The sequence below is a fragment of the Sylvia atricapilla genome, chromosome 13 (assembly GCF_009819655.1).
Source record: "Sylvia atricapilla isolate bSylAtr1 chromosome 13, bSylAtr1.pri, whole genome shotgun sequence".
Classification (NCBI taxonomy): Eukaryota; Metazoa; Chordata; class Aves; order Passeriformes; family Sylviidae; genus Sylvia; species Sylvia atricapilla.
The window spans coordinates 14,934,441-14,947,219 of record NC_089152.1 but is presented as its reverse complement, the minus strand read 5'-3'; the positions used below and the strand labels follow the sequence as shown (position 1 = coordinate 14,947,219).

At 40.2% G+C, this 12,779-nt stretch overlaps 1 protein-coding gene across 6 annotated transcripts in view; it reads right to left on the bottom strand.

The window, feature by feature from the left end:
- The window catches only part of TJP1 (tight junction protein 1), a 157,700-nt gene that overhangs the window by 37,457 nt on the left and 107,464 nt on the right, over positions 1 to 12,779 (bottom strand). For all 6 annotated transcript variants that reach the window (XM_066328549.1, XM_066328550.1, XM_066328548.1 and 3 more), the window contains one exon: positions 2,867 to 2,923. In XM_066328549.1, coding sequence (XP_066184646.1) covers positions 2,867 to 2,923 — 57 coding nt within the window. The remainder of the gene's footprint in view (positions 1 to 2,866; positions 2,924 to 12,779) is intronic.

Below are 12,779 nucleotides of genomic sequence, written 5' to 3'. Positions count from 1 at the left end.
ATTTTAACAACCAGAACTTAGTCTGCACTGTGTTTGGGTAGGGAAGGAAAGGGAGAAAAGATATAGTAACAAAGGCATTTGTGTCAAACTTCATTTAAATATTCTCTGTCTTTCCTTCACCATAAACAAAAATATTTTTTAAGTTCTCCACCCATGGTAAGAAACACAAACATCAGGGTAAGGGCAAGAGAAACTCACTGTAAACCTTATCTTGCTGCTTGCCATACTACTTTTTATAAGTAAATTTGCAAATCAAATCACCAGTATGGAGACAACTACGCTTCATACTTTGATGTTCTCTTCCAGAAGCCCTGAAACAATGTAGGCTTATATACAGACAGCAGCTAAAAGGGACAACAAGTCAGAGAGAGTTTCTGGTAAGATAAATCAAGGTCTTCAGAAGCACTACCCATTCAAAAATCAAATTCTAAATCCTGAAAGTTTAAGAGGTCATGTAAGAAACCTTCCAGTAAAAAACAGCCTACCTACTTTCTATTTTATCCTGCTGCCTACTATCATCTTGAGAGACAACTGATTATCAGAACTGCTGAGAACTCTCTGAAAACTGAGCCTAGCTCCTAGATGTGTCTGGAAATAGCAAGATGTTGATCACTACAGATTATACAAGATACTAACATGTACCTTAAGTAAAACTGCATTTAAAAAAAAATCCTTGTACCAGAACTTCACCTGTCAGATGTTGAAGAAAAAACACAAAAAAGAGCTGTACTATTCTACTTTCCCACAGTAATGCAGTGTGGGACAGCTAAAAAGGTAAGTACATACCTGGTTTCTGTGCTTTGGGGGAAGGACACACATCTACCACAGACACAGAACTCAGATCCAAGTAGAAACAAAGGTGTATGGTTCCTCCTTCAAGTACTTTGCAATTAAGTATATAAACCCAGAAGATCTCTCAATAAAAGATAAACTGTAGCTACCTGATAAGCTTTAACTGAGTTTGAGATTGTTAAGACTCAGTCTCAATTAGGAGTTAAGTAGCAGTTTCTTGAGAGTTAAGTGGCAGTCCAGTCCAGGAAGATGGAAGGGTGGTAAAGGCAACAAAAACTGTTGGTGAGAAATTCCAGCCTTCTAATGAGTCTTTTTACAGTAGTGCTGGAATTCAACAGTAAACCTGCTTCCCAGTGTTAAGGATAATTCTAAGCACATATTTGTTTCATATTAGCATAAGGGGTTTGGTTTTGTTATCTGGCAGATGGAAATCACTGTTTGTTTTTAACTGACTAAATTAATGCTATTGAAGTTATTAACAGTACATATCATTAGCTTTCAACACCTAAAGAAGAGCTACTTAATCAGGTAATAAAACAGTCATACCACAAGAGTTGGCAGAATTTTGGCACATAAAAGATTGTAACCAAAATTATGATCAAATCATACTTTCACATCAATGCTATAAAAGAACTCCTGACTATGCTGCAAGTGCAAGCAAAAATGAGATCTTTGGTTCCTACCAGTTATTTGAAGTTTTACTCAAGGTAACACCGTAATGCAGCATTTCATTATTTCATTGTGCACAGAATCAACATCTCACTTGTGGTGTCACTGAAATTACTGCTCCAACTGACCAGGAAAAGCTCCCCTTCAAGAGAAAATGAGCTATCACCAAGCCTACGAGCCAACCTTGTATTACTATGGCATTTTTTGTTTGGTTTTGACTATAAAGCAGTAATATGAGAAAAAACCTGAAGTTGACAGAGATTACAGGGATGAGTGAACAGCTTCAAGATGAAAACATTAAGGTCAATTAATTATATATAGAAATAACACCTCTTGCTCAAAAACTTGCTGACCTAAAAACTGTTAGAAGCTTAAAGAACAGCCTAGATAAGGATCACTACACATTTTCATTTTTACTTCTACTTTCCTTTCAACATGTGAAAGGCTCAGAAAGGAAAGCTGCAGTCAGATGTGGGACACTTTGTCCGCCTTCTGGTCAAACTGAGTGTAACTGTTCTCTTCAGTGACGGCACCTACCCAAACAGTTACTTTGAATCAACAACGTTAAAGCCTTTAGAATCTACAGCTAACAGGTCTGACAGAGAATTAACATTTTATCTGACCAGCTGACCTACACATAGACATTTCTGTCCAAGGTCCATTCATCCCATCAACACTACAATTTTAAAACACTTCTATTCTATGCTGAACTGAAGGCAAATGGTGTAACTTGCTCCCTTGAGACAACACTTCCACATCTCCCTGGTTTTGGGATGAATACAGCTATTTTACCACGATTCCATGGCTGCTTTAATACTAAGATACTGCCAGAAATTACATCCTACCCTGCTCTGACTTTTCCTAAGAAATTAATTCCTTACTCTTGTACAGCTTCATGTCAGCTGCATCAGAACTTAAATTAATTTCAGAGTAACTCAGACAAGAGAAGCAAGTCTAAATGCAAAAGCAGTCCAGCTATTCACTGGTTCTCAGCATACATTCCTTTATGCAGGGTACTCATTCTGACCACCCAGAACCACTACCTCCAGCCAGTGATTTAGGAAAGTGGCAAGCAAATAAGACAGTTTTGAACAAATTTATTTAGAAGCAACTACATTCTTTAATGTCCGGGCAAATGAAGTTTAAAACTTTCAAGCACAGTTACAGCATCACCATGAATGAACACAGATTTCTACCTCCCTTCAGTTAGGTGCAGATGTAATCTAAAGCTTTGTTTCTAGCATGGTTATTTGTCACATGGAGCTTTTACAACACTTCTAAATTTAAACAAGGGAATATGACAGTTTCCTTTCCTTTTACTTCCTGACATCTGGCTTTTTCCTATTGTTTTCAAAACCTACCAGTATCCTGCATCAGGCACACACAGCCAATTGCATGAACTCACCCTGTGAAGAGTCACTGTGTGTTGTTCCCATATAGCTGTTTCTTCCATTGTTGTGCTCTAAGAAGAAGAAAAAAAAAACCAACCAAAGATTAGACTTCACTTTCAATAGTTGTATAATACCACCAACAGAAACTTACATTCAAAAGTACTATTAACATTCATATAGAATAGCTACAGAAGAAGTTGGCCAGGCTCATTCATTACACATTTCCTGCCTTTATATGTCACAGCTGAACTTCCTGTGCTCCTGTGGAAGGGAGAGGGGGAAGAATAGGCAAAACAGATTACAGAGCTTGAAGTTATAAAGAAGTTTCAAGGAAGGACTACAAATGGCATTTGTGATATAGGCTCTCTTGGTTGCTCATTAGGACTGTACTAGATATAGCTAGTCCAATCAGACGTATTTATGTTCTAACATTTCTATTTACACTCTCCTTTTGCCTGTTTTAACTGTATGCAGATTACCACTAATTCATGAGCACCCAGCTACAGATTACAGTACCTATTACTACTGTATTATGCACACAGGTCACATTTAATGGACTGCAGTTTAGCGTAGGCTAATTATTTTGGTGAACAGTAGCACTGCAGAAATTACAAGGTCCTCTCTAAGGTAACTGGATTAAACAGTAACATTATGACAATATTGACATTACCTGCATTTCTGCCTAAAAGAGCAACTACTTAGTGTGCCAGGACAAGCAAACATTTGGAAAAGGGAAAATAGCACGAGAGAGGAAAACCCAGCAGAGCCCAAGGCCTGAAAACAGGCAGGAAGGCAGCAGGAAACACATCGCGAACATCCTGCTCCTACATTTTCTACCTTTCCAGAGGCTGTGTTTTGCTCCATACCCCACTCCCCTACAAACATGTAATCCACTAATTAAAGAAAGAATTAGAATACAAACATCTCTGCAACTTGGCCGTGCTGGTTTTTTGAAAATCTACTTTGCTCTCAGTTTGCTTCGGTCACTACAACAAAAAGTACCCAGAACTTTTAATCCAGTCCTGTATCACAAGGAACAGCAGCAGGAGTGTTTACTCTCACAAACAACACCTCTGAAAACTTGATCCAATTTCAGAACATCAGAATTTGCAACTGGGTTCAAAATGTGAGTTCTCCCCAAAATGCCAAAAAGCTCTGCAATTTTCCCTCTGCATTTTGTGCTTGAATTTCAAGGGTTAGGATGTGCCACATTAGTGCTCATCTCTCTTGCAAGGTTCACTTCTCTTTGAAACGCTGTTGCAACTTAATTGGGATGTATTTCATTCAAACAGCTGTAATTCTCCTCAGTTCAGTACCAAATGTTGCTCCTTTGCATTACAAATTGACTCAACTCTACCCCAGGATTAAATTATTTCTCTCCAGCTTTTTAAACTAAGACCAAATATATACTAAAACAGTAACAATTCACACACACAAAGCCATCTTTGAAACAAAACAGAATGTTTTTGCTTGCTAAACGGTCAAGGAATACTGATTTTCTTCCCCATTTCTGATGTTCTCATTCTGTCTTAGTTTTGGCAAGAGCTTCTTAGGCTAAACATCTCATCAACAAGTGAAGATTCATCTCTGCAAGTAAACTTCTAAAGCAAAAAGCTCTAAGTAGCTCCTGTTCAGAAGAAGGTGCAACAGGAAAACAGTGCAACAGGACTGCAAAAGTTCTAATTTACACTGTAATTGAAATAGGCTGCCTCATTTCTACCTGCAATGAGCAAGAGAAGTTCACTCTGCCCGTTTGCTGCCCTTGTCCTGGCAGTGCTCCGAAGGGGCACAGCCTTGGCTGACAGTGCCCGATTTCCAAGGCTGAGCCCCTGTGCCTCCCCGCTGGAGCTCAGTGCACAGGACAAACACAGCCGTGCCTCTGCATGTGGCACCAACTGATAACACCCAGTTTAACCAGCTCGGCACTGCTCCCACCGGATCTGGGAGAACTGGCAAACCCAGAGCTGGAGCAGGGCAAGGTAACAGCTAAGCTGTGAGTAAGAAAAAAAAGAATTCCCTATGTAACATGCTTCTGAGAACTGTGAGAAGACTTATTGCTTCACGGGGGGGGGAAAAAAGCAACCAAGCCAAGTGTAAAAAACACCAACCCAACCTCACAAACGCAGCAGCCTTTCTAAACCTGGACAGGGCACTCACTGTTCAGTCAGGCTGAGGCTGCCATTTTTGAAACCTTTCTCCTTTCTGCAGAAGCTCAGTCTTTGCACTTTGTTCTCCGTTTTTTTTTGCTCACACCATTGCTATCACCTCCCCTAGATTTTACTAATACATCCATTTCAAATGCACAAGACTTGAAAACATCAAATGTCCATTAGTTACACAGCAAAGCAAGTAATATGTTTTCATTCTTTCTGCATGCCCAAACAGTCCAACCAAGAACAGTGAAAACAGTTCAAAGGCAGTCTGAGGTGAGTGTTGGCTTTGACATAAACTGCTTACTTGAGTTAGTTTCTGATCTGTAAAGAACTACATTCACTCACAGAAGACCAAGGGAAGTTTGAAGGAGACCTGTGAAGGTACTCACCCTACTTAGCACTGACAACTGAGGCAGAATGATGAGCCTGTGCTACCATCAGCTGAGCAATCTGTTGTGATGCTGCTCTTAGGCCACTCAAAGTGTTCTATTTTTCATGCTATCCACCACTAATTTAAGGGAAATCAAGGTGACTCAGCATGAACTGAGAAATATATATCGCCTAACACCTAGAAACTAGGAATACAGGAGAATTAATAAGATGCCCCAGTCTAAAATTATTATTTAACAGAGACCTTTTAATAACTTTGAAATGCAAGGGGACAACGTTGCAAACTCCCATGTCAGTATTACCAATGACTTTACATCACAGAATTACACAGAACCACATAATTTTAAGGCTGGAAGGGGCTTCTGGAGATCACCCAGTCCAAACCCCCCTGCCCAGCAGGGTCACCTGGAGCAGGTGACACAGGAGCATGTCCAGGTGGGTTTGGAATGTCTCCAGAGACAGAGACTCCATGACCACCCCGGGCAGCTCTGCCAGGGCTCTGCCACCCTCAGCGTGAAGTTCTTCCTCATGCTGAGGTGAAACTTCTTGTGTTTAATTTATGGCCATTGCTCCTCACCCTGTGGCTGGGCACCACTGAGGGGTCTGGCACTGTCTATTGGCACCTGCCTGAGAGATTATTTATATGCATTAATGAGACTCTTCTCCAGACTAAACAGGTCCAGTTTACCCCCATAGGAGATGCTTCAGACCCTTTATCATCTTTGTGGCCAGTACTAGACCCTTTCCAGCAGCCCCTTATCTTTCTTGTACTGAGGAGCCCACAACTGAGGACATAAACTAAGAATAAAAAGAACAGAAAGAACGATGGTATCATAATTTATTTTATTTATGCTTTTGCTTTAATAAAGTGAAAAGTTTCCTTAAGCTCATCCTAAACACCTTTTTAGAGACAATTAGTATTCCCAGCTCTGTATATGGAAAATGTATATGTTTGTGGATTGAGTGATTTATTGCTATTTAAAGGATAGAGTCATACATGCAATTCATCAATATGGAAGTTATGAAACGTATCATTTGCCCAAAATCTTGGAAACATCAGATCTTATTCAACTCTTTCATCTTTAGAATTGCCCTGAGAAATAAACATTTCAAAGTAAACATCTTTTCAGAAGGCTCCCTTTGTGGGCTTATAAGGGTCCTTCAAAAAACAACAAACTTTTTTTTTCTTCCCCTTCTCAACAGATCTCTTTCCTTCTTCTCAAAGGCTGCTTTTTGGTTGTTTCGTTTTTTATACCATGCCTTTTATCATCCAACTTCTACCTTCTCCCACATATCTGGGTATGTGTGCCCATGCACACATCTGCTTTCCTTTCAAGCATCCTGAAGGAAAAAAACAACCTAACAAAACACTGGCTACTGAACTGAGCAATGCAGTGCTGTTGCAAACAGCATTGCTCAGTTTACCTGCACTGCAGGTGAAAAAGCTGCTGCCAGCAGCAGCACTGAAGGCACCCACAGGCTCGAGAAGACAGTTCCAGTTCACATTTGGGAAGCTTCAGACAACTGCCACAGAAATTAGCATTCTGCCTCAAAATAATACAAGTTCCCAAGGGCAGGTTTCTTGCAGATTAACACTTTTTAGATTTCTACACCTCAGCTGAGACTAAGGCCAGAGCTCCTACACATTCTTGAAATCCAAGCCTGAATAGTTTCCCAATGTGTCTTTCCAAGTCTAGGGGGACTTACTGGAGGAATTATTACTCCCTTTTTAACTCAACTGCTTTTCATAGGAAGTGAATTGTGCTCCAAATGACAAGACAGATTTTAAGGAATTGTTTTCTCAATTGTGAGCAAATTTTGACACATGAAGTCAAATGAGTTTTTAACCATGTTGTTTCTTAGTAAAATTTAACGGTAACTTTTGATAAATAATTATAAGTGTTAAATATCGACAACTGCCATCCATTTCCATTCATTCCTCATTAAAGCCAGGGAGTTTATTACATTTTCAGAGAAAATAATATCTAGATATCTACCTAAAAGGTATTTTCCTCCAGGCTACACAAGAGGACCCTCCTGTGGGAAGCACTAAGTTGTATTTAGCATCTTCACCAGCCTGGTTTTGCAGATCAGCATTGACAGCTGTCCTACAGACAATAAAGTGAAGCAACTGCTTCTGCTACCTCAGGGGGCATATTGCTCCTATTCTCCACAGAAGAGTGGGGAGAGGAAAGGTGTCTGACAGCTGTGAGCTCTCTCAACCACAGCAAGCAAAGCACAGGAAAGGAATGGTCAGATCACAAACTCAACCATGTAAAGATCACCAGCCTGGCTTCAAGCTTGCAGTCTCATGTTGTGTACACCATGCTTACAATAAAATGCTCACGTCAAAAAACATTCCTATGCATCCTGAAAAAACCATAACAACTGTGACAGTGTTCTTATTCAACACACAAAAAACAAGAAGGAAGAACTAGTATTAGCCTGTGTCAAAAAAAGGGAAAAATACTATATTTACTCTCTATATACTACAAAATACTGCCTTACATATAGTATTATCTGTAAGATATTTAGGGTGAGAGGTTCTCTTCAGAATGACACACCAGACATACATACACCTCACCCATCTTGCTGCATTTCTATTTGGCTTCTAAAATTAATTTTCCATTATATTCTTGGGGAGGTCCAATTCAGCAGTAGGATGCTATTGAGCTTCCAAGTTCTAAAGGTTAAATGCAGAATCAATACATTTTGATTGCAGTTGTGGGAACAAGAATTCAAATTTCAATTTCTGTAGTTTGTTATGTATCTAGGGGGTGATATTTATCATTCACTTTAAAAAAAAAATCAACATAATCAAAGTCAATATCCAAAACACACAGCTTCCTGAGGAAGTATAAGAAAAGAAAACAGAACCTTCCTCAGCCAGCCCAGCACAAGGAATGAAGAGGCCATTCCCTACACACAGCATCTTTCAGCACTCAGCTGCAGCACAGTGCTGTTTCCAACACTGACCAGGATGACTTCCTACAGATGCTCACCTTTGTCCTTGCCTAGTTAAACTACAGCCACCTTAAATTCCAACGGATTCCCTCCAATTGTCTTATCATAAAAGCCTTCAGCTGACTGGGGGCAGGGGACCCATTTTTAAACAGTTGTTCCCCAGCAATTAGTGCAATGAGGTCAGAATCCCATTATCTGACTGATTTTATCAACTGAAAGGAGAGCTTTGTCTTCCATAGTCTAACACATACACAATGCACCACAGTCTCTCTACAGGGAACCTTGGAGCTACTTGAGGTATTTCAAATACTGGCAGCCAACTCCTGGAGCTGGAGGCAGCCAGGAGGAGAGCACTGAGGCATGGCCACCACAGCAAACTGCACATTGCTACAGCTGCATTCCCACCCACAGCCCTGCTATGTCTGTCCTACACTCTGCAAACAGCCTGTACCTTCAGTTTTTTACTAGATCATCATTGCTTCCAAGGAGAAGGATTGTTTCCCTGAGTGTATTTTTGGGAGAAGAGTCAAGAGCTCAGACTAAGGACGCGGGGACTGACACAGAGAATCAGGTGCATGTTGCTGGTATATTTGATTATCTCTTTTACACAGCAATGGGAAATGCAGGAGAAAGCACCCACTAAAGGACTTTTGAGAGACATGTATTAAAAAAACTTCACAGAATCACTGAAGCTGAGAAGCCAGTCTTTAGCCCCATCTCCTGAGTGTATATGCACAGAAGTGACATCAACCATCTCTTGAAACAAATAAACTTATTCTCTGCAGCATATAAACTAACCACCAAAAAGTAAAGCAGCACTCATTTGATATCTTGGGTTCCAAGCTCTAGAGAAGAGTTCCACTCCTCCCAAACACTCACCTATATTAAACAGCCCACGTCATCATAAAAAGTCTGTATGAGGAAAACCACGATCAAAGCTGCTCTTCAGATGACCATGCAGAATTCAAGTTGAAAAAAAAATACAGAATTTTCAACACTGCATGTTAGCAATATGATCCTACTTTGATTTAGATCACTCTGGAAATACAAAGTCTCTACCACAGTACCCATGGACAGTTTGAACAGTACAAGTCATCTTTACATCCTAAAGAACAACCTTGAAAGGAAAAACTAGGACTAAATCTATACATACATATTTTAACAATAACTAGGCTGTTTAACCATTCCACTCAATAACCACATGCCACTCTTCAAGACACTACCTTACTAAACACCATTTCCACTGCCTCCCAGTCTGGAATTCCAAAGGTTAGTGGCTACCTTTTGAACATAAACATATTGCATGTATCTAAAAACATTCCCTAATCAACAGTTTTCTTGATAATTTTTTCTACAAGAGACACTTTTGCTCCGACTTCTGGGCACTGTTCTCTCCAAGCTAAAAAAGTAGCTCAGTATTTAACTCACCACATCTATGTACTACCCTGCTTGTTTAGCATGACTCACTTTTCCAGAATGGCCTCTCAGGCTTCACACATCACAGGATCATAAAACCTTTCTCTTGGTGGTACTGCTGCTCAATGCAAAACATGTTCTCAGATCTCTCTCCCAAAAAAAGCCTTAATCAAGAACAGTAAGCACAAATTTGGAGGGATGCTGCATTTTAGTCAAATAATTAAACACTGGATTACAGATCCAGTTAAATCTGGGTATTTATAGAAGTGTTTATGACACAGGCCTAGTAAATCACATTATCCATGAAAGGCAGAAGGCTGACACTCGGGAATAAGGCAAAACAAACCAGAGTGCAAGACCCAATGCAGATACATCTCCAATGATCTCAGGTCAAGTTACTTCAGATGAAGAACACCACTCAAACACCCTGGTAACAGTATCAGCAGCTAAGCAAAGCTGACTAGCTCCTGATGGCTAAGGCGTGGGAAAAGTGTGCTTCTGAGTTCGGCATCCTGGTCTGTTTTGCTTCTTTCCATTTTGCTTTCCAGCTGGCAGTCAAACCGCGTAGGATCACAAACTCCAGTATGTTACCACTAGTGTTTCACAGATCGCTACTCCAGGCCAGTACACTAGCAAAAGATAGCAAAATCACACAGAACAGAGATGCTAAAAAAGCAAAGTGGCAAGCCACGTTTCTTCCCCCAGCAAGGGATGTTGCCACAAAGAAGCACAGACAACCTGCACTTTGCTTTTGCTTTAAGTCGCTTCTCTACCACACTGACCTAGGTCAGTATTATTAAGAACTAAAGATCCTAATTTGGAGCATAAATTTCAACATGTAACTGAAGGGATTTATCCTCTCATTTACCTCAAATTTGATTTTTTTTTTTGTATCATTTCAAAACCAAGATCTTCAAGGAACTCATGTAATATTTCAATTGTTTAAATCTCAGTATGCAACTTGAAAAGCATTTTTTTTACCACAATATAAGCAGCTTAAGCAGCACACATTGCCCTCCTCCTGTTTTACATCCTTAAAAAAATCCCCTCCCTCATATCTTGTACAAATGTCACACACATTTATGTGATCATAGTTATCCATACCCCCACCAGTTCATCTCAACTCCAGCGACAGCAACTGCTCCTGGTACACTTTGGAAGGCAGCCCTGGGAATGTAAAAGCTCAAACTACAGCCTCCCACCAAAGTCAAACAAGTCCTATTGAAGTGAACCAGTGGAGCTCACAAGTGCACACAGCTGGGACCAGTTTATCAGCAGCTGATACAGCTTAGAGCAGCAAATTCCAGTCACATACTTCCTACCTGGTGGGTTTGTTTGAAAACCACAGGGGTTGTCAGTGGTGGTGCAGACTGCTCAGGAAGGCCATGGAATATCCTTGGAGGTGCTCAGAACTGATCTGGACAAGATCCTGGGCAGCCCTGCAGCTGATCCTGCTCTGGGTATGGGGTGAGATTAGATAATCTCCAGAGCTCTGTTGAGCTCTAGATGATGTGACCTCACTGTTCTGCAATTATTCTATAAATCAGATTTGGTGAGAACTGCTTTGAGCACAGACTTGGACTAGCTGATCCCTAGAGTCCCTTCCAACCTTAATTACTGTGTGATTCTATGTAAGTCACATTTCCAGCACACTTCTGAAACCAAATCAAATCATGCAACTGCAGACACAACCTCCATCTCCATTCTTATACACAGCCCAGCACTAGTGTTTTATCACTCAGAGAACATCAGCTGGAGTTATTCCAGTTTGGTTTATCCCTTGGGGGAGGAGAAGAACATACTATTAGTATCAAAGAAAGTGAAACGATACTGTATTAGCTTTATATAAGAAGCCTAAATAAATCTTCTCTATCTGACTATGGCTTCTTACTTAAAAATACTTATTTAAAAAATACAAAGCCAAAATGCACACAAGATATGTCTACCAAGAAATTACCAACATGAATGCAGACATCAGAGCAGCAAAGCATTCATGCACTTTACCTGAAGATAGAATGCTTCTCACCTTGTTTTTAATCAGGAGAATCATAATCCAGTTACCAAGCACTGCACCATATAAATTTTAGATCATTATCCTCCGAGGACTGTCAAATGAGAGCCTCAGGATAGGCAGCAGTATCCCACTAGGACAGAGCTGGTTGACTTTCCAAGATCATACCTCACAAGTATGAATAAATGTTTAAGAGGCTTGCATAACAATTTCAGTTACAGGTGCACAATAACAGCCTTGACATCTTTCAATGGACAATAAAAGAGTAGCCTACATAGGTTAATTTATGTTAAAAATTTTTTGAGGGGAGAGGGTGCTGCTTATTTTGTTTTTGCTTTTTACAGCCGACACAGCCACAGCAAAACTATAAAGTCTACAGTTAATTTACCAAATTCTTCTAAAATTAACATTTGAAATGCAGGTGTTCTAAACATGCACACACACACACTCTTCATTTTGTCTCATGGAAGCAGTTGACAACTATTTTTGTAGTAGCAGGATTAGTGGGGTGGGAGTGTGTTTTCCTGGTATTTTACCCCTTGAATCTCAGTATGAAGAAATATGTCACTGGAAAGCAAGACTTTCACCCCTGCCCTGCTTCTAAGTACAGAATTTCTTCCTCTGAATCTCAACCAACCGCTCTCAGTAAGAAATTTCAGGAAAAGTGTCCTTCCCTACCCTGAACAACCACACACCCAGATGGCAGCTTCCCACCCTCAACCTGGGTAGCTGTCAGTTAAGAAGATTCAATTTTAGCACTCACATGGCTACTAGAGCATCTTCAGAACACAGTACAACTCTGAGCTCGCATTAACTTCACACATCCAAAGAAAGCAAGTCTCAAATCAAGGACACAGAAATGCTGGAGTTCAAAAAGGAAGAGAGGGTAAATAACGTTAAGTCTAACAGCTCCCTGAAAAAGAGTAACTTCTTGTGTTAGAAGTTGTTAGCGACTTTGCAGTAAGGACACAATGGTAACAAATAGTTTGGTTT